The sequence below is a fragment of the Alligator sinensis genome, unplaced genomic scaffold, assembly GCF_000455745.1.
Source record: "Alligator sinensis unplaced genomic scaffold, ASM45574v1 scaffold118_1, whole genome shotgun sequence".
NCBI lineage: Eukaryota > Metazoa > Chordata > Crocodylia > Alligatoridae > Alligator > Alligator sinensis.
In genome coordinates, this window is record NW_005841850.1 from 3,857,500 (window position 1) to 3,878,823 (window position 21,324).

At 44.7% G+C, this 21,324-nt stretch overlaps 1 protein-coding gene across 1 annotated transcript in view; it reads left to right on the forward strand.

Moving 5' to 3' along the window:
• WSB1 (WD repeat and SOCS box containing 1) overlaps nt 1-1,463 on the forward strand; it is a 10,990-nt gene extending 9,527 nt beyond the window's left edge. Inside the window, exon 9 of the mRNA XM_025210969.1 lies at nt 324-1,463. Within this exon, the coding sequence (XP_025066754.1) occupies nt 324-483 (160 nt within the window). The 3' untranslated portion in view covers nt 484-1,463. The remainder of the gene's footprint in view (nt 1-323) is intronic.
• The last annotated feature ends 19,861 nt before the right edge of the window (nt 1,464-21,324 follow it).

Below are 21,324 nucleotides of genomic sequence, written 5' to 3' on the forward strand. Positions count from 1 at the left end.
TCAGCAGGGGAGCAGCGCTGCTTCTCCCTTACTGTTCAGTTTCCGGACCAGAGGGAAGCCCAGTGGGCCCTGGGGTTGAACACCTCTGCTCTACACTGCTGCAACCATAAGCACTACCAACTAACTTAGGTGGGAGGTTGTTTTAGTCCCTGCCTAGAGTTCTAGGGGAATAACACCTTTTAAAGCTAGATCACAAGTAACTTGGAGCACCTCTTGCCCAATTTTTTCCTTAATTCGTCAGAGCATTTTGTATATAGGAACCTTCTAAGGATGGGCTAGTCTGAAAGCAGTTTGGGATAACTGATGCTTTGTTTCATGTGCAGGACGCAGGATGGAAGCGTGTACTTCTGGGCAACTCCAAAACATGTTCCCAGTCTCCAACACTTGTGTCGCATGGCAATTCGAAGAGTGATGCCTACTAGCCAAGTGAAGAACTTGCCTATCCCTTTGAAAGTGGTGGAGTTTCTTTCCTACCAGGCTTAAAACGAAACTTGCAAGTGACTGGGCTTCTGAAGCTGGCTAAAACACTCTTTAAAGGAACCTCAAACTTTACAGCCTTCAAGCTTAAAACTGTACAGGTTTTCAAGTTCTATTTAAATTTCAGACATCTAAAAAAACCCAAAACAACTTGTAATGCATTTTGACAATGTGGAGCTTTTAATATTATTTATAGAAAGATACAGTAGAAGTATTCCTGAAGTTCTCAGACAATTTTTTTAATCTAACTGTGAAAATATGTACATACATAGATGTAAGCTGCTATGTGTTTATCAGTGTACCTTTTTTATTGCTTTACTGATTTTTATTTTATTTTTTTTAGTATGATGTATATATTGCTTCTGTAGAGCCATCTGATGCTGCATCAGTGCTGTAGAGTGGAAGGACAGCTTTTATTCTGAGACACTGAGTTAGACAAATATTGACTTAAGAAAGCTTAACGGCTTTGTACATATGTTTGTTGATTTGGAGTTCAGGAAACTGATCCCCAGATGCAAATTTGTTAGTTAATGGAGAGGTACAGCTTAGTTTTCTACAGACTTCAGTGGCAAAGGGAAGTAGGTTGTGTGAGGGATGGGTTTGAATCTAATTCCTAGAACTTTACTAGTTTGTCATCTAGGGAAGGCCTTGACTTCTACAGCAACAACAAAGTTACTTTAGAAACCTGGGTGATGGCTTTAAGAACATCTAAAATTTCTCAAGTTAACTACTGTACTGTTGCCTGGGTATCTTGTCTGTAAATGTGAGAAGATTTTACAGACTTGGTTTATTTTGTGACCCTATAATATCTCTTCAGGGGGTGACATTGGTTAATGGCCAAAGATAAGCAAAACATTTGCTTTTGCCTTCTGTTATTTATCTGTACCTGCAGATATAAAGAATGTATGCATTGCATAAAATGCCTGACTATATATATATTTTTGTTGAACTTTTTTTATTAAAAATAAAAATCTCTCTTCTGAAAACATGATGCCTAGTGACTGACTCTTCTACATGCTATAAATATATGCAATTAAATTATGCTACACTTGGCATAGAGGACTCCAGTTGAACTACGAAGCAATCAGATTTCAAGTGCATAACGCACTGTGTACAAGGAAAGGAACAGTAGTAATGAAGGAGTCTGAAGCCACGTATCTGTAGTTAAGCTTCTCGAGTCTTTTCAAAGGTATTAAAGACATTAAACTATATATATATTTTTTTTTTAGGATGTAGTACCCTTACTGTACTGCAAACAGGAATAGAGTACAACTACATTCCTTGAGGGTGGGGGAAACGAGTAAAACTGGTGGGAGAAGCTGAGAGCAGAAATTAGCAAATGAAGGATGCAGAGTGCCACGATTAAATGAGAACCACTATCCATGCTGCACAGACAAATGCTAGTAGTAAAAATCCTTACATGTAAAATAAACAGTGTAGAGGAGCCCCACAGTTGCTTTCCTGGGGTGCTTGCTTTTTATGTGATCCTGGTCATGGGAAGAATTTACTAACAAGATGTGCTGAAAAGGTTATTTACAACGTATCCTAGTATTTTGGAAAAATGACCCCCACATAAGCGTGCTTCATTAATTACTACAAAATGGCAAAAAATAATACTAATGTATGAGAGTAGCTCTGGCTCATCACACTTTCAAAGGACTTGTTTTGAATCTGCTTCCCCCCTCCCAGCCCCCACCTCGGGTGAATTATAGGTGGGTTATTAGAGTTAACCTATCAAATATCCATGCTACACTTCTATAGCCAGCTGGCCAAATTGCTATTGCTGAAGGCAATGACTTGTTCAGCCTTACCCAACTAGTTCAAATCCAGTTCCTTCTAATCACTTACTTTTTGAAGAGATTTCTTCTTCTTTGAAATAGACCTTGGAAGGTACCAGTTGGTGAGATGATTAAACTGCATTAGTAAAAGCAACAAACAATAACTTCCTAATAATGATCTGAACATCTTTTTCCCCAGCCTACTGGAGATTTCACTTCAGCTTTTCAATACAGAATTTTTTACGATGCATTTTTCTTTCAAGTGACACTGCACCCAAGTTTTCAAGCTAGTCACAGTCACTTCAATCATGATTTTTTTTTTTTTTTTTTAAACTAAGAGTAATTACAGTGTGGGGTTCAGTGCCTTGCTAGTAAAGCATAATTATGTTAATGACTCTTGTGCCAAACAATAGATGTCAACCAGTCAGAAATCAGTATTTGACTTACCTGAGCCTAATTCTCTTCTGAATTTTAAAATAAACTGAGCACCTTTTTGGCAGAAGTATATTATCACCACTACTGTATTTTGTTTGCTTATTGAATTTTCAATTGAACTAAAAATTATTCAAAGTATATGGGAGCTAGGGCACAGGGAGCGGTACTAAAATTCAAGGGATAGGTGACGGGACTTTGAGGGATAGGTAACAGGTCAGAAACTCTACTGAAATCTGCCTTGGTCTAGTACAGCCAAGGAGCTACATTTAAACTAAACTTGATACTGTATAAAACATCCTACTTAGCATTTCATCAGCCAGGTTTGAAGTGCGACAGTGACAAGTACAGGGCAGACTGACCATAGAAAGCTGGTGTAGCTCTGATGGAAAAATGTTTGTTTTTAGTCTGGACCTTCATCCCCAAAATAGTTCTAGCGGTAACATCCCCTAATCTAGACATATCTATAAAAGAATAGGAAATAAAGCAGTTTTTACTGATCTAACAGATGTATGCTGGAAAGGTTTTTGCTTGTTTTTCTATTCTAGCACAGTTCACCTTTCTAGGGCATAACACTGCCACGCTTTGTGCTGTGCTAGTGTCTCAGACTCCAGTCTCCAGGCTGGTAACCACAGCAGTATTTATCAGCACTGAATTGGCTTAATTGCAGTGAAAAAGCTGTGTGTGTGTGTGTGTGTGATCTTCCTCAGCAGCAATGGCTTTTTTTTTTCCTCCTTTTTTTCTAATCAATCAGTATCGTATGTGGGTAAAGTCAATGAGCACAGCCATTAATTTGGTAATGTCTTGTTTTAAAAGGGTGTTTGCTTAGCTTTGGCTTTTGTGTTCTCCAAGTGCCTTTGCAATTTATCTGCTTGGCACAAGACTGTTTACCAGCCACAACACTCTTGCTTTATTGAGTAATTAGTTCAATTAGGTTGAGACGCTCTGTGGGACAAGTTCATTTTCCCTAAGTATTGTAATACTGGGATTACTTAACGTGAAATCAAAGTGATAGTTTCTTCTTTGCTTCATTTAGGAACCAGGGGGTATGTTATTTATTGCTTTTTACTTTTTTTTTTTTTTTTTTTTTTTTTACAGATAATGTAGAGCAATTATTCTGGCATACCTCAGCAATGAATTCAGGGCTTTCAGCAATGGAGTAAGTCTTGATTTAAGAAGGCTGAGCTCTTTCATTCAGACTGCTGCATCTCCCATGTTATGCTGTCCCACAAAGCGCGATGATCTCATCCTTTTGCATCTACAGGAAATAAAGATTAAATTGCTCACAGATGAGAAGTTTCAAACTTGTACATATTTGCACGGTTCAGGCCTTATTTGCAGCTGACTTCAGTCTGAGATCTGGTTATCTTCCTTTTTACACAATCAGTGTAAACCATCACCGATATGTAATGGAGGGTAACAGCCATGCTTCTGGTGTTTAAGGAGATCCTTCCCACACTTATGCAAAAATATTAACATCTTCCTGGATGTGTAAGCCAGAATTTTGAGCGCAGGGCAGACAGACCCTGGGCATCAAGGTCATGGCAAGATTAGAGTCATAAATACAACACTTGCAAAATTATGGACTGCTTCAAATTTCTGACAGCCGTGGCTGTGATCATATAAATGAAGAAGAAAATACTTGTGGTTTCCTTTGGATCTCCCACCAATTTTCACACCAACTCCAGTGGAGTGAGTTCCCACTTATACATGTTTGAGTATCCGAATCAGGCCCTAGTAGTATAGGCCTTGAGGCTTGGAAAGTAGCATGCACAGGGGCTTGGAAGCTGCCTTCATGGTTGTAATTTGATCCAGGAAAACCTGAAGTTTATGATCCTGAAATTTTGGGGCTGTGGAAGTGAAAACGAAAAGCAGTTCAAACCAGTTAATGCTGGCCAGAGAGCAGCAAGAACTGAAGAGGCCAGGCCGCACCTAAGTAAAGAGTCGGGTTGGTTTGTAATATTTAAGAACTGCCCGTCTTAAAAGAAACAAGCAGCACATTCAAGAGGAGGAAAAAGCAAACCACATAAACGGGCAAAATAAAGTCATTTGGGATTCTGAGACTCGCTATGTGCGCTGGTCTCTTCCCTGCCTTCTCTTAAAAGCTCTCTCTCCCGAGCAAGGAAGGCACCGACTGTATAGTCTGTCTTCTTTCCCCTCTGCAAAGGGGAAAAGTGTTGCCCCTTTTGTGAAATCAGGGGCTAACTGCCCACAGCCAAATGTATCCTCTCTGGCCAAATACAAATGAGTCTTCCAAGTGGTCCAACTTCAAGGACTCCAGGGGAAAGAGGAAGCCAGAGTGTGTTTGAAGCTGGAGCAGCAACAGCGAGACCTGCAGGCTTTTAATTCGGAAGTAAACACCTAAGGCCTGGAGTGGCCTTTATCATCTTCCTGTGCCCAGCTTGACCCAGGCAATGTAGGGCTCCTTCCTCTAAAACACCCACTAACAGCCCCTGGTGTTAAACGGCTCCCTCAGGAGTACAAACTGTACTCCCCCTCCATTTACTCTGTCTTGTGGGGTACTCCCATTCTTGGTCACGCTAACTGTGACCAATGACTGGACGGTGCAGGAGGAATCAGTGCAATGTCATATAGAGACAGCCTGAAGTCAGAGCCCTGCTGTCTGTCCCCGGATCTGCCACTTGCTACGCCCTGTTGATGCCCTCTGGGGAGGGACGGGAGCTGCAGCATGCTCCCAAATTTCAGCGTTCCCTGAAGGCACTGCTGTCCTGCCCTCCCTTTTGCCTGAAAGAGAAGTTAAAGAGGAAGCGGCGAGCTCAGCAATAAGGGGGGGCTCTGCCCGCTTTTGCAGAGCCTGCTGGCCAGCGCTGAAATGGCTTCTTTTCTCCTGCACGCTCTCAGGCCTGGGAAGGAGCAGGGGAACCCCTACAGCAGCCCCACTTGGCCGAGGAGAGAGGGGTGAGATGGAGAGGGGATCTGGGAGACTGGTAGATGGGGGGCTGATGGGAAGGCGGTGGCGGTGGCAGAAGGGAGAGCGCACTGGGGACTTAAAGAAGTAAGAAAAACCGCAGACAGGTCAGGCCACAACACCTTAGTGATTCAGGGACTGCTCTCGTGACTTTGGAGCCCTCGCTGCTGAGACTGCGAACATCACCTCAACTTCCACACAGGCCTATCGAGACTATCAGCTCCTTGCCTCATACTACGTGCACGCCTTGGGCACGGTGCAAAAGGAGTCCAGTCTCAGTTAAGGCTGCCGCGGAGGCCTGCCTGCACTGCAGACAGTGATGTGATCTCCATGTGCGGGGGCCTTTCCGATCACGATCAGCTCCCTGCACCAGATAGCAGGGTGCCCCCAAATGCACGGCGCTGGCCGCATCCTGAAGTGGAAGCAGCGTAACTGCCCCGGCGCAGTGCTGTGGGCAGGCTGGTTAGCACGGCGGAGAGACAGCGCCGAGGAGTGACAATGCGCTGCCTGCAGCACTGCATGGGGGGGCTCCTCTTCTCCTAATGCAGAAGGCAAGGCACGGCAGAGCCCGGCCGAGGGCAGTGCTGCCTGCCACAGTGAGTTTACCGTGTATCCGTGGGCTCAATTAACTAACTGTTAACTACTGCTTTGTATAGGTTGCTCCTTATGGATGTGTTGGCTACCGGGTAATGGGAGAATAAAAGCCCACCTGCATTAGCAAGCTTGGGTCATTCCAACAAATAGTTGCTGGGTTGCAGGCGTTGTAGGCAGTGCCCTCAAAGGAAACTCCCTTGGGGTGCCAGCCCTTGCCAGCCAACTCAGTTCAAGACTGATTTCCGATTGTCCCTCATGACTCTGTTTGTACCTGGGCCCTCCTTGTGTGGAGGTGGCAAAGCCCATTCAACATCCAGGAGGTGCAAAGAAGGGGTTAGGAGAAGACTCTGGTCTAATGGTTAGATACAAGCTGATGACTCCAGAGTTTTGGGTGCTATTTCTGGCACTGTGGGGCTGACCATCTTTGTGCTCTTGAGCAAGTCACTTCCCCTGTGCTCAAGTCAGCTTCCCCATGTAGAAAGTCAGATCCCTACATAGCAAAGTGGTCAGGGAAACGGGAACTGCAGCTCCCTGCCTCTCCGAAAAGCAGGGGGGAGAATACCTACTCCTTCCCCTGGCTCGAAGTCAGAGGCGCTGCCTCTGAGCATCCTCTGCCCTTTGGCTGGGCTGCGATGGCTGCCCACTCCTTCAGTTAACTTGAACTGCAATGTAACATGAGTATTATGAAATTATTTACCTTCCTCTCAGACCCGATGCTAATGTTTGTAAAGGGTCTGGAAATCTTTACGGGAATCAGGTGTAGGAACACCAGGTAATTCCCATGACCGCTATTTGGGATTTAAGCAGTCTTTATTGAGGGAACCAGAAATGTCAGAACTAAAAGATCAGCTGATGTTTTGTCCACAGGTAGGCAGTCCCACCTGCCAGGATTCCCAGTCCAGACACCAACGTCCGACTCCCAGAAAACTGTACTGGTCCCCTAATTACCTCCAAATACAGAGAATAAATTGAAGAGCAATTTGCTGCAGTCTGGCATAGCTTTCCTCCAAGGAGGCTTGAACAACAAAACCAACAGCAATGCAGTACTTCTTCAAAGGGTAAAAAGTACTCCTGGATCAAGAAAAAAGACCTCGTAAGAGAATATATGTAACAGTGCTATTTTGCGAGTCCTGCCATAACAGGTTTTTGGACTGGCAGAACGACAGCTATACCAGCACTTGATGCAAGCTTGCCTTTCCTCCGATTTTTATACAGGCACAGCTCTGGGCTGCACCTCTCCAGTGATCCCCTGCCAAAGGGTACGGCGGCAATTTGCAAGCGCTCTGCTCCAAATTTGCGTGAAGAAGATCAATTTGCTTTTGATGTGTTCTTGAATGCAGAGGTACAAATTGTGAAAAGCCTCCTGGTATGCCATTTTCTACCTTAATCTAAATGCCCAGGAGCAGTGCTTTCAGATGGAGAGCATGAGGCAGGGCCCAGTAACTATGAAAGGCAAGTCAGCTTGGATCAAGATCAAACATTGCGTGCTGGACACAGTATTCTGGGCAGGCGGTGTCAGCCCTGAAACTGTATTCAGGCTTCACATTGGACAGCCCCTCAATTTGAGACAGCAAAAATGTGGTTGCTAGTACAGGTTTTTAAGCAAGTGTTAAAAAGAGAGGTAAGGGTGTTGAGGAATAACATGAACTACCTACACTTGTGATTCTCAACCAGGTTCCCATGGCACCCCGGGGTGCCATGAGATTCTTTCAAGGGTGCTACATGGTGCCATGCAATATTAGCACTGCTCAGTGTGTGGACATGATTCACAAGATAAACCTCCTCTGTGAAATCCTATGAAATATGAACTTTTATTTCTACCCAGGAGAACTTTTACCATCTTCTCTCTCATGCCTTGATGAAGGGTGTTTGTGCCCGAAAGCTTGCAATTATTATTATTATTTGGGTTTTTTTGCAAAAATCTAGTCGGTCTAATCAAAGATATCACCTCTACTACAAGTCCTGATTCCAGATTTCAAATAGGCATTCCTGGTGCTAAAAACGTTCTGACCTGGTGCGGGCTTTCTGAGCTCTTTGCAACAGAAGAATTGCTCTAGTATTTGTCTGTAGTCAAAAAAAGAAGCGGAAACTTCAAAACTGGCATTTTCTGAGTCTAAAAGATTGAGAACCACTGGTTTACACAGTGCAACGCTGCCCAGCGAAGCAAATGCATATTCTGCATCCAAGGGGGAGAGCTTGAAACAACAGGTGGTTGGAAACAATGCCAAATCCAGGCTGACAGGCTCTAGAGAGTGTTTGTGAAAATGCAATGCTGCGGCATTATCGAAAGGCTTGGAAGCTGTGTATGTTCAGCTAGGATTATCACAGGGTAACTCGCCTGGTACCTCTGAAACCAGCTTCCAACGAGAAGTGCTTCCCTGAAGCTAAGTTACTGCAATTTAATCTTCATTATGGGCCAGGTACAGACATTGCACTTTTACTGGTATAAGTGATCAGAAATTGGTCTATACCCATAAGAGAACAGAAGTTGGGCATGCATAGACTGGTTTAAAAATGGTGCAACCCGGGTGAAGGTGTGCTCTGTTTGCTACCAATCTAAACTACGTCACTTAACAGAAATCTGCGCCGTTTAGATCAACGCTGCCTTCGGCTTTTTGAATGCCTATACCTAGCCACGGGGAATAACAGCATGCACATGGGCAACCACTACGGAGCAGCTCTAGCACTTTTTTGAAAAAAATTAAATAAAAAAAAATTAAAAATCACTGCCTCTGTATATTACTGTTGACACTTGGACTGATACTAACATCCTGCCTCAAATCTCAATCAGACATTTGATCCTAAGTGGCTGTCCTGCTTGGAACAAGCTGCTGTTGGCTCAAGATTTGTCTAATTCCTGACATATGATGAAAGAAAAAGAAACCTCTATGGTTCTACACTTTATCATAAGCTAAATGTAAACAGTGGAGGCTTTACAATAGACTTCTGCTTCCTGCCCTGCATGCAAGGATCAAAGCAGTCGTGGCAAGCATCCCTGCGGGCTTTGTCCACATCCTGGATTCCAGCTAGCAATGTCGCAGGAAATCCATTGCCAAATGCATGCGCTCCTAGAGCCATGTGCTCACCCACTGGACTTTGCACAAATCCTAAATTCTTTCCTGAATAATCTAAATTTAATCACATTTTAAAAAGACCCAAGATCTAAAAATGGATGAGGTAGCTTTGTTTCCAGTGCTGATATTGTTAAAACAAAGGTCTAACGCATGTTCTGGAGCAAGCCCTATATTTCTACATGCATTCATTATGAGCATGCCATACATGTCATGCACTCATGCATGAGACTGTGCAGCACTGTGTATGTAAATCATTAGGTTCAGATAATGTCGTTTACTATAAATGGTTTTCATTTGGAAAACATTTTTGATGAAAAATGGTTTTTCCCTCTACATGCAAATGTTGAGGTCTTTCTGGGCTTTATTTATTTTAGTGAACAATGCAGTCTCATTTCTTTGCATTTTTTTTTCCTGGGGGAAATGCTGACTTGTTGCTACACTTTGCAAACGGCTTCTAGTGAGTTCAGTTCTGAGCGTGGTGCCAGGAGCAACTGTTTTCCCTGCTGTTTTGGCTGACCAGAGGCACTGGGTAATTTCAACAATGGCTCCAAGCAAGGCTATTCATTTTCTTGGCTTACGGGCACGATATTCTGCACGGCAAGAAAAAAACTGGTACTAGCCATCATTGTATTTTTGTGTTTGTTGTATCCTTAATTAATGTTTTCAAGCATTCTGTAATCCTTTGATGAAGAGGCTCTAAGCATTCAAGTTAAGCAAACCATGGAAGCAGACAAGCTGAGAAGAGAGGAATTAGGAAGTGAAGCTAATCCTGCAATACACCCACATGCTGTTTGCATTACCCAGCTACTGCAAGCATTGCTTAGCCAAGGGCAGGCATTGGAGAGAATTAGCGGGACAAAGCAATGAGGCAATGGTTGGCAATGTTTTCTGGAGGGAGCCGCAATAACAAAGCAACATCAGAGAAAGACATCCGAAAGGGTAAATGGGAACTACCAGCAGGAGCACCAGAGCTCATTCAGCCAGGATGGCAGGGAGGCACCACAGGAGCAAGAGATGGTAAATCAGCTGATCAGAGAAAGAAGATGGCTTAAAGGAGGCTGGTCCCAGAGAGCAACACCAGGGATGAGTCGCTGTGCATGGTGAAAATTTATGATCTTCACCTTGCTGGTTCTTTTTCTATATGCAGCTGCCCAGTTTGCACACGTGTCAAGGCACTGGCTTGTGTACATTAGGCACATACAACCCAAAGTGCACAGGAGCCTGGTTGAAAATTTGGTCCTGCAGAAACTCAACGAGTTTGCATGATCATGATTCAAACCCCCCTGTTAGAGCTTGAGGGCCCAGAAGCAGAGTCCTGACAAAGGGTCCTCTCAGGCTGTGCTTATAAAACTGCAATTATTTGGAGCCTTTTGCAGGCGCGGCGCCTTCCTTTTCTGGGAACACAATGTCCTCATGTGGAATCTCACACTGCTTTTTTCCAGCTCTGCTGGTGGTGGTTGGTTGGTTGTGTTAACCCACCCTCTACGGCACTGGGGATAATTTCAGAGGAAACACAGAGGCTGTCTTATTATGGCCAATATTTATAACCATGCAAATATTGGTGTTTACAAGCCTTTGCCTGTTAGGATGCAGTCCATTGCCACAAAGGGAGGCCTGAGGCTGATGCATCCACAATATCCCCCAGTCTTGAGTTTTGATTGCGATTCATTTTGACATAGCCATTAGGACAAGCGAGCATTGTGCTGGGGCTACCAACATGCTCAAGTTTCAGTGTATAAAGTTGATGGCTCTGAAAAAAAAACTCCCTCATCCAAACATCCCTAAATATCTGAGAAGCTGAGGGCTGTGCTATGTGGGTTGGGCCTATTACTGGGAATTGCTGCTCCGTGGGCGCATCTACACGAGATGCTAACTGCGGAGTAGCCCAATACTACTACTCAGTAGCATGTTACAGCAAAACCCGTGCTAACACGCTACTGCACAGTTAGCGTCACTGAAAAGCCATGCACCAGCACTACTGCACACTAGTGCCAATTACTGTGCACTGATTTAGTACTTGGTTATACAAGTACTACACTTAGTGTGCAGTAACTATGGCACATTAATGAATGTGTAGACGCACCCTGTTTAGCTCAGCCTTTCTGCCGTAAGCTTTTCCTCCCTTAGGATGCTAACCTTGAAAGCCAGAGTTTATCCAGCTTTGTGGTCCGGCTGGATTAATTAGGTTGTTTTTATGCTTGTTCCAGCCTGGTATCTCTTCCCCTATTAGTTAACCATTAAAAAAGAATCGACTCCTGGCAGGAATAGGCAGGCTTATACTTTAAACAAACTCTTCGTGCTAGATTCAGGAAATGTGTTTGGCACTCAGGAGGGTTGCTTGTGGATGTACAGATCTGGGATCTCCAGCAAAGCCCTTCACAAAGAGGGGACTGAGACCATACTCTTCAAATGTATTCAGAGTGGGAAAGGGAGGTAGAGGAGAATTAGTGTTCAAAGATTTTCCTCTTCTTCTCTCTTCACGTATTTCTGAATTAAATCAAACACCATGCAGGCATGGAGAAAGCATCCGTCTCTCTCAGCCATCAGAAATGACTAGGACCCACGTCAGAGTCTCCTGTATAAACTCTACCAAGTCAGGCAGATTTCCATGACCTGAGGATCTGGCACTGTTTTTCTGCTACTTCGAGGGGCTTCCTGCTTGCAGCAGATGGGGTTGGGGGAGATGTACTCAAAATGGACAAGTCATCTGCTGAGGCCTGTATTCGTATGCAGAAAGCCGGCAGACTCTGCTGCTCCAAGGCCAAATAAAATACTCTTTTGAGGCAATAAGAACTACAGACAAAGGCAAGATCCTGATATTTTTGGACATGTCCCGAGGCACTGATGTTCTGACCACTCTTGTTTACAGTTCGGGGAAATTTTCTGCAAAGTTTGTTGGATAATTTGGCAGGACGAGGTTGAGAAAAGTTATTAGTGACTTATGTTTGGATGATCTAGGGGGCTTTTATTCTTCTATAGGTTTGAACCGCATTTCTGGGTACTTCTATCCTGTGCCCTCTTTTGGTTTACCTACAGTATTAGACATTTCTTTCTCAAGGCAAATAGGTAACACACAAGTCTGTTGGGAGTTTTAGCCTAGAAAAGTTACAAAGGGAAATGTATAGATTTTGGAAAGTAAAAAAACCCACTAATATGTAAGGCATGAGGGACTTACGTGTTGTGTGTTCTTGGCACGGGGGTAAAGTTCACCCGAAAAGCGCAGTCCAGCCCACAGTCCTCACTTCCATAGACCCAACAAGGCAATGCACGAATGGCTTTAAGACTTCTCTGATTCAGCCACCGGTTTTCTGGAATGGAAAGAAAGCCAGCGTATACTTTAGATAAGTAATCAGTGACCTCGTTCAAGTCCCTGTAACAATAACAGTATTTATCAGCAAGGTTACGCCTTGCACAGCCAGTTTGAATTTAATGAATATCTGTCCCTGTGAAATGAGAACACACTGAGCGAGACCGTGCCCGGTTGTCTTTGGATGCCCCGTAGCTCGGCTCTGCGGTGTGGGTACGATCTGCAATACTCATCAAGCGTCTGCGGGAAAAGGGGTAAAAAAAAGTTAAGGTTAGGTTGGCTTTTGATAACACAGGTTAGCTAATCTTCGCTTATCTCTGACCTTGTTTCTTAATCTTCTAGACAAACACACATAACTGTGAGCCAGTTATTCAAGAAGAACTCCGTTTATTTGCTGATGAGTTGGCTCTCGTGAAGACCTAGCTGCTAACGACTCGACAACTTTTGGGACAACCGTGTGCGACTGCACAAAATGGGCAGGGCTGGCATATGTTTAATCCCCTAGCTTTTCCCATGCTCCTAGAGCAGCGATGTGCTTTCTCTTTACCTGGCTCTTCGTTTAGATGAGAGCAACGGCAGAAAACACAAAAGTAAAGTTCTGGTCACCGTGCGCGGGGTGCCCTGAGCTTGTTGCACCCGAACTGAGCGCAACGTGGCAGCTACCTCCTGGAGTCTCTTAGAAATGGGAAGGTGTAGTACCCAGAAAACAACCTCGCTGAAGTTTTATATGTGCACCAAAGGCTGCCTGGGGACGGAAACTACCCTGAAGTGCTCTTGTACTCCATGTAAGGCACGAACAACATGTTCAAATACAACTGAATACTTATCCAGAGACATCAACTGTTGTGTGTAGTCTGACAACTCTCTTCACTACTGTTCAAAGTATTGACTGGCATTGCCAGAGGGTCTGAAATGCTAAGCGGTGTCCCAAAGTTAAAGAAACACACTCTGTCTCTCACAAGCACCCCCCACCCCGCTCATGCGCATACAAAGAGAACCCAAGAGAGAGACGAGAGATTTTTGTTAAGATCTCTTTGGCAATTATTCCTGAGAAAGATGGATCCCCAGTTAACTTGTCTCCTTCCGAGTGCATAACAATGCAAGCTGCAGCTGTCAGCACCGTGGGCATTTCTTTGTGCCAGATCAGTAGCGGAAGAAGAAGTCTTCGAGCAGCATATGCAGCAAAGGCGCTACATTTTCAGTCCTCCATTTTTTTCAGTTTTACATCTCCGTTCATTGTGCCCAGAAGCGTTGCCAGCACCTGCTATTTTACTGGAAGCCTCTAGACGTTTGATGAGGTTCGTAAAGCCACAGCCCCTAGTGCAAAGTAATTAGGTGAGACTCTTTATCTTGCATTTAAGAAAAAGGAGATTGCAGGCCTCATGGTTGCACAGAACAGCTTGAGTATGTGACTTGTTTAAATCCTTCTTTAAAAAAAAAAAAAATCTCATGATTGTAAAGCTAATCTCCTGAGTTGAGGAGGTCTGACCTCCTGATCTGATGATGCCAATACTGCCGTTCTTCCCCATCAATAGATTGCCAAGATAAAAAGCATGTATGATTTGCTACAAAACTTCAAGTATAATATTTCATGTGGCCAAAATGAAAGCCTTCTTTAGGAAGCGGCCCTGAAATTTTTCCTGCACTGGTCCCTGAAGTCAGGGTGTTATATATGGAGACAACACCCTATTTAATTTTAAATTCCCATTAAAATCCTCTAATGTGTTCCAAAAAAACACACAGACAGAGCTATAAAACCAGGACCTTTCTATATTATGGGGTGGTATGACTGCCCACATGTTTAGTAATAAAAATGGTAGCTGGCAAGAATGCAGGGGAATTAGCTAACACGCAAACTTTATTGGTCTACCAGAGCCCATATACAGCTTGAGAAGGAAGGTCTTGTGGTGTGACATGGGACTAGGAGTCAGGAGAAATGTGGTTTTTTATCTCTGACTACCACAGAATTAACCTCTTGGATTCCCCATCCGGAAAACAGGAGCAGAAAGTGGTCTCTGCCCCACAGAGCTGCTGCGAGGTCCAGAAATTAAGATCTCCGGCTGCAAGTCCCCAGTTAATTCCAGCTTTGGAGCCCAGCTAGCCCAGCCAGGCTCCACATCTCGGCGGCAAAGGTGCCCGTTTGCCACATTCAAGATGTCCCTATTCTGGTCTGACAGAAGTTTTAGCCTTGGGTGCAAGTGAAGGTGGTTTGAAACGAAGTTCCTCTAGCTTGTGCCAGTGGCCCCAGGGGCTACTGTGGCAGCCAGGAAAGCCTGGACACAATACATTCTCTTAATGGCCCCCCTTGGCTGGCATCGCCTGTGTTAGCATGGAAGGTCAGCTCTGACAATGGAGATTCCCCAGGCAGAGCCACTGGCACCAGCTGAACAGCTGGTGCAGCTAGTACAAAGAAGGACATGGGGGAATGACGAATTAGACCATATGATTTAAAAGCAAGTCCAGCTTGTGCACTGCTCAGATTTCAGGGCAGATTCTGAGCTCTGCTATACTACGGTAGGTCTTTTGTAGCTGATCTCCTGGGACCAGGTATGAGGTTTTGGACCCCCAACTATCTAGTTCTTTCAGGGCGTCTCTACACATGCATTTACTCCAGCTTAAAGTTACTGCACAGTAAATGATTGCGCAATAAGCAGGACTAGGCCAACGTCTACACATGTAGGCATTAAAGTGCATTAACTAAAGTTAGTCCCAAGTCAGTCCACACACACGGTGTTACTGCACAGTAAGCTGTCTATACATGCCTTACTGCGCAGTAACTAATTGGGCATAAATTTGATACGTGCATGATGCAGGAATCAAATTTACACCCAAGTTGGCATAAGTCACCATATTTACTCTGCAGTAGGGGTGGGCACGTGTAGACGTGTGCCTGTACTGCGCAGTAATGTTGGTTACTGCGCAGTAAACGTGCATGTGTAGATGTGCCCTCACAGAAGTGAATAAACTGCGCTGTCTGGAGGCCTGGCAGGATTCCCACTGCCAAGGCTTTATGAACGCTATTAAAAAAATAAAAAAGTCTGGGGGAAGGAGCGGGGGGAAGAATTATAACAGTATTTCCCTTTTTGTTGTTTTTTTCAAATGAGTGGTATTTTGAAAACCTAGATTGAAAGGGCGGTGAATTTAGAGACACTTTCAATGGCAGTAAGCTGTCATTTTGAAACTATGACGACTTATACCAGCTGAGGATCTGCCCCTTGGGGTCTGAAGAGCGTTCCAAAATCCACAGAGGGCGAGGAAAGTCAGGAGCCTTTGATTTCAGACCCTCCGAGAGAATATGCAGTGATTCAATATTACCAACTCAGAGCATTCAAAACTCACGAGTCAACCCCGCCCTTGCCTAATCACAAGACAGGCTGAAAAATCAAGACATTAAAAAACAAAAACCAACTACTTTTTAATTTGTTAACTTGCTTTCTGGTTTTAAGCTTTCAGAATTCGTCTTTCCCAGCTTCGCTCCACTCCAGGAGCTGAGGCTTTAAGAAGAACACTGAAAGCCATGAGAGTTGGCAGCACTTGATTTTATAAAAAATTTCCTGGGTTTTCCCCTTGCAAAGTGACTTATGGGGAATGCACGCTTAATCTGCATGACAAAGGCTCTGTTTACATACAGGATTGTAACTATTCAAGAGGTTATAGAGTCACTGGGTCAAAAATCCAGGGTCTAAAAAATGCCTGAATCACATCTTTTATTCTCCCAGTCCAGCAAACACCTACGTACATATTTAATTTTCAGTGTGGAAGTTCCAACAGCTTCATGGTAGGAAAATATATGCATACATATTTGAAAGATGATAGGCTATGGTTACAAAGACAGCTGCATTGCACTCGATGTATTCAGGCCCTGCAGCTAATTTGACTAAAGATTTTTCTCTCTTTAATTAAAAACAAAATAAACAACAACCCCCAAACCACAAATATTATTTAGGAAGTAAAAAAAAAAAACAACCAGAAGAGGAACTTTACAAACAAACAGCAGTTAGCAGCGGACTAGGGTTCCTCATTAATTGACAAAACCCAGGAAGTTCATAGCTTAATCACATTCAAGCCCTGACCTGACTCACTGAACTGAAATGCTGTGGCACAAAACATCTGTACAATCACTCGGGCACTGAGGAAGTGCAAAGGGACAGCAGCTGGGGCTCAACTTATGATTGCGAACAGAAATCAGAAGTGTCTGTAATTGCAAAGTGTAAGAAAGTGAATTACAGGGGGGCTGTTCACAAGGCCCCATGTCTTGCCTAGGCAGGCACTGCAAAGCAAATGCTTAAAACCCAGGGGCAGAACTCATGAGGAGCCTTCTTCAGAAATAAACCAGCCTGCCTTTTAATGGGAGCGAGGAGCCGGCACCTGAGAACCTTTAGGCTAAGTACAGACAGTCAAAAAGCCCGAGGCCAAATTGATTCAGTCTTTGCAGATTAGTTTAAACTGCAGAGATTAAACTGAGAAACAACTGGCCAGACATTCACTTTTGATTTGGGAAATGCATCCACATGCCTGCGGTGGCTCAAGCCAGAAGCTGGAGGGTGCTAGACCACAGCTCTCTGGCATGTAGCCAGCATGGGCTGTGTGTTTGTTTCCTCCTCCTGCTGCCCCTGAGGTCTCTGGGATTTGCAGTCCACTCACAGCAGCAAGACTCTGCAGGGTTACCCATCACTTCCACTTCCAGGTACCTCTGGGATTTGTAGTCCACAGTTGCAGCCAGCAGTAAGTTTTTAGCAGGCTAGGGCAGCTCTGTATTTGAGGGAAGGGAAGTTTAATGCCCCCCTCCCTGGGCCCAGACCTAGCCAGGGTTTGCCGGGGGGGTGCAGTCCCTGCCTCCCCCCATCCCCAACCTTTCTCTGCTGGAGCAGACAGCACAGCACAGGGCTGAAAAGCATGCTGGGATGCTGGGGGACTGTGATTTAACTTGAGCCAGGACGGGGTTTGGGACAGAAGTTTGATAAACCAGTTTAAAAGTTCACCCCAGATAAGGTTCATTAGGGAAATGGCTAGGCAGCCAAACAAAAGTTGTGTGTCCCTTTCTGGTTTGTAAAATAACTGCCAGAGTCCTCGGCGATAAACCGCTACAAAATAATTCAGCAAATAAGCTGACAAAAGACTCAAGGATGGACTCAACTGAGGGAGGAAAACAAATCTCTGCCTTAACAGGCGAACTGCAAAGCAAAACACATGCTGTGCCCTTGCTGCTCTTTTAGCATGTATTTCTTCTGCTTCTTTTTATACCACTGAAGTGGTATAAATAGCCATTATCAATTTACCTCACACCCATGTAACTTCTTCATGCGGAAGACCACTCTCCGTGCACGTTTTCTGGGTGCCATTACAAATGTGTGTGTGACTTATTATTGACTTGCTCTTTGCGGGCGCTGCAGGACAAGTGATTCCAGGGAGAGACTTAAATGGAGAGATATTGCTTCATCATAGTTACATCAGGCGAAAAAGAAACCATCCAAGGTCCACCCGAGATAAGAGCAGCCGAGGGGAGAAGGGTTAGTTTGGTGAGAACTTTGGTCTTTATGTGGCATGTCACAAGACTGACCGACTTGTAAGCGGGTGGGTGTGTTTATATACAAAAAAATATATGGATGATGTACTCTTTATGAGATACAACTTTGCCCATTCATAACTTCAAAGCAGTCTGCTCTGGTATACAGCCAGTGCCATACATTAGCTGATTGACTTCTGTATACTTCTTTTAACTATGGCATAGTCTATGACTTGTGTTCTGGTGTCTTGGACACTGAGGGCTGTCCCTGGCTCCGCTACTGACCTGATGAGTGATCTTGGGCAAGTCACTTCACCCTTGTTTATCCTCCTATTTATCTATCAAGGCTGTACGCTGTTCTATTAGCAGGGGGACCAGACCATTTGCACAGGTCCTTCTCACACCTTCTGGAGCTGTGTTTCAATCAGGAAGCACATGCATTTGGTGTTTGGTGAAAGACACCAGGGGATGCAAAATACCCACCTTCACACTGATGAACTGAACAAAAACTATGCTCATGTGGTGGGCAGGACAAATCTAAGATAACAGCCCTCGGACTTTGGAAAGACAACAGTGCCTGAAGGCAAAGACTGTTCTAGGTCAATGATTGCATGGTTTTCTTTCTTTTAATTGCAAAACATGGGCCAAATTCTAGATTCCTTTATAGCCTGCCCTGTCCTCATTGGCTTCCCTGGCATTGCAGAAGATGAGCCTGATCCACTCTGCAGGGAATATTCTTCTGGTTCCCTATCAGGAAAATGTTATGAATGGAAATCTAGCCAAAGAGTACACATTGGAAGCAAGTAAAGAGACTAGCAGGAAGTGCAGCAGGGACTCCAACCAGAGTCCATGTGAGTCACACTCAGGCTGGAGGCAGATTTACAAGCCTTGCTATAAAGGGAGGGAAGATTGGCCTTTTCACGCTGGCAGTACATGTGTATGCCTGGGGGAGTGCACATGGGGAGGTGTGTCTATGTCCACGTGTGTCTGAGTGTTATTCAGAGTCAGTGGCATGTTAGTATATATGCGGCACTCTGCAAGCAAGCATGGAGAGGGAAGGATGAGTGCTTGCTGAAACCCTGGGGACTATGGCCTGCAGAGCAGGTGATCGAATGAGGGCAGAAAATGCAGTAATCCCATCAGGTTGTTTTGCCTTGGCCAAACAGACTGCAAATGGGCTGTATCACAGCTTCTGGGTTCTGTGCCAGATAGGGTTGCCACTGGAGCATATGGCCAAGTCTGAGGCTGCACCGCCTAAGTAGGTGGCCTTATAGAAAGAACAGATGGGCGAGGTTTCTTTTTTTACATGCCTGCCTGCTACTTATTCTCCTTTCTGTACACGTTGTGCGCTGGCATACTGAAGACTGTCCCCAGGGGATGCTTACGGTGTACATGTCCTTAAGCTTTACAATGCAGGCTTCTCTTTGCAGCTAATCTGCATAATTGGACCTGGAGGCCTTGACCCAAACAAAGATCCCACTGTCCTGGGGAAGATGCAGAGGCCAGATCATGAGCGCTTATGACAACAGACTCTAGGGAAATGAACTGAAGAGGGCATCATCTTTGGATGTAGAGCTTCTTTTCTTATTATTACCATTTTCCTGTTGTATTCAGGCAATCGGCATTTGAGTTAAATTAGAACGGAAACCCTGGATCCAAAGGCAAAGGCCCCTGCAGTGTGAGCTAACAGCACTGGCTGCTATCTCTACAGGGACTGGTTTTCAAAAGCATTGACCACTTACACTTCCTATGGAAGTCAGTGGGACTCTGGGTGATCACTACTTGAAAAATCAGACCCAGAGGATTTACGGGGTGATCCCATCTGGGTTAGGGGCAGCACTACTCACCCAAAAGCAACCAGACAAAGGCTGTCCTCTTTTCCTGGCAGCAATCCCTGATCATGCCTAAGAGATGTACTTTCTTGTCTGAATATGTAACATTCCTGGACTTCAACAGTTGATAATTGATGAAGAACCGGAAGCAGAGAACAACCAGGACTTTGAATAGCTATTAGTCATAACAGCTTGTGCCACAGTCAAATATATAAGTCAACAGAAGCTGAAAAGCATGTGGATAGTGCACCAATTATGTTTATAGTGGTAATATCTCTATAAAAAAGAAAGAAACGAATTCCTAATTAAAGAAACTTAATTCGTTAAGAACTGTTATGAGAATATTTGCCTTCTAACAGGGCATAAGCTTTATTCCCTGCTGGGTATAACATGCCAGTCTCATGTATTAACATGGAATTAACCTCTTCCTTGGAAACTGAGGCAGTCCCTGTTTCCTAGGCAGATCTAATAGTTGTACGGAGATAGAAACCAGATGGGTGACAGAGGAAAAGAAGTCAAGAGCGCCACCTGCTCCGCAGCTGCGGGAATTGCTGAGAAAAGGAGAAAGGCTGCCAGAAACAACCCGCTGGTGTTAGCAAATATTTGCTGTTCTCCTTTGGCAGACGTGGTGTGTGTGAGCTCCCAGGGGACTGGGCGTGAGGACTCCTGCTTCCTTACATAAGTCACCGAGTAGCTGAAGAGAAGTCTCTTACCGTTTTCTGTGCTCTCCCACCTTTAAGTTTTCCTTTACCAAGATAAATGAAGCTAAGTTAGGAGCAAAGGGGTTGCCAGCCTGGCTCGGACTAGCAGTTCAGGTAGTCCGGGCTATTATCTCTGGTAGTGGCTAGTACTAGGTGCTTCGGGGAAAGGGTCTGGAAACCTTGCACCTGCAGTTACGGAGTAGCTAGCCCACAGGGGAAGTTTCTGGCTCACCTGCACGAGTTAGGGTGTGGGCTGAATTCCTGCGTGCAAAGCATTTTAGAGATGATATTTGAATGCAGAGGGCAGACGGGTGTGAAGTAGACACCACGTTCACAGCAGATGCGCAGGTCACAAACAGGGAGACAGCCAAGAGAGGGCCTGACTCCCCTCTCGCTTCCATCAACTTTACAGCCTACTTGTTCCTTCAGGCCAGAGTGACTCCTGATTGATGCCAGGATAAGCCAGAACAGAAGGAGGCCCAGGCAGTGTGGGCCTAGGCTCGCATGGCCCCCGCCTCCTTGTGTCCATGACTTGCCACCATCGTAGTAGAAGCGGAGTAGTTTGCTCCAACCAGTTCTTCGGGAACACACAAGGCATCAATATTAAATTCCTTATGGGCCATAGTAATAAAAACACAGAGCCCACAGTGCCTCTTGGCTCCTTTGACCACCGGCATCTTGGAGTATGTCTCAA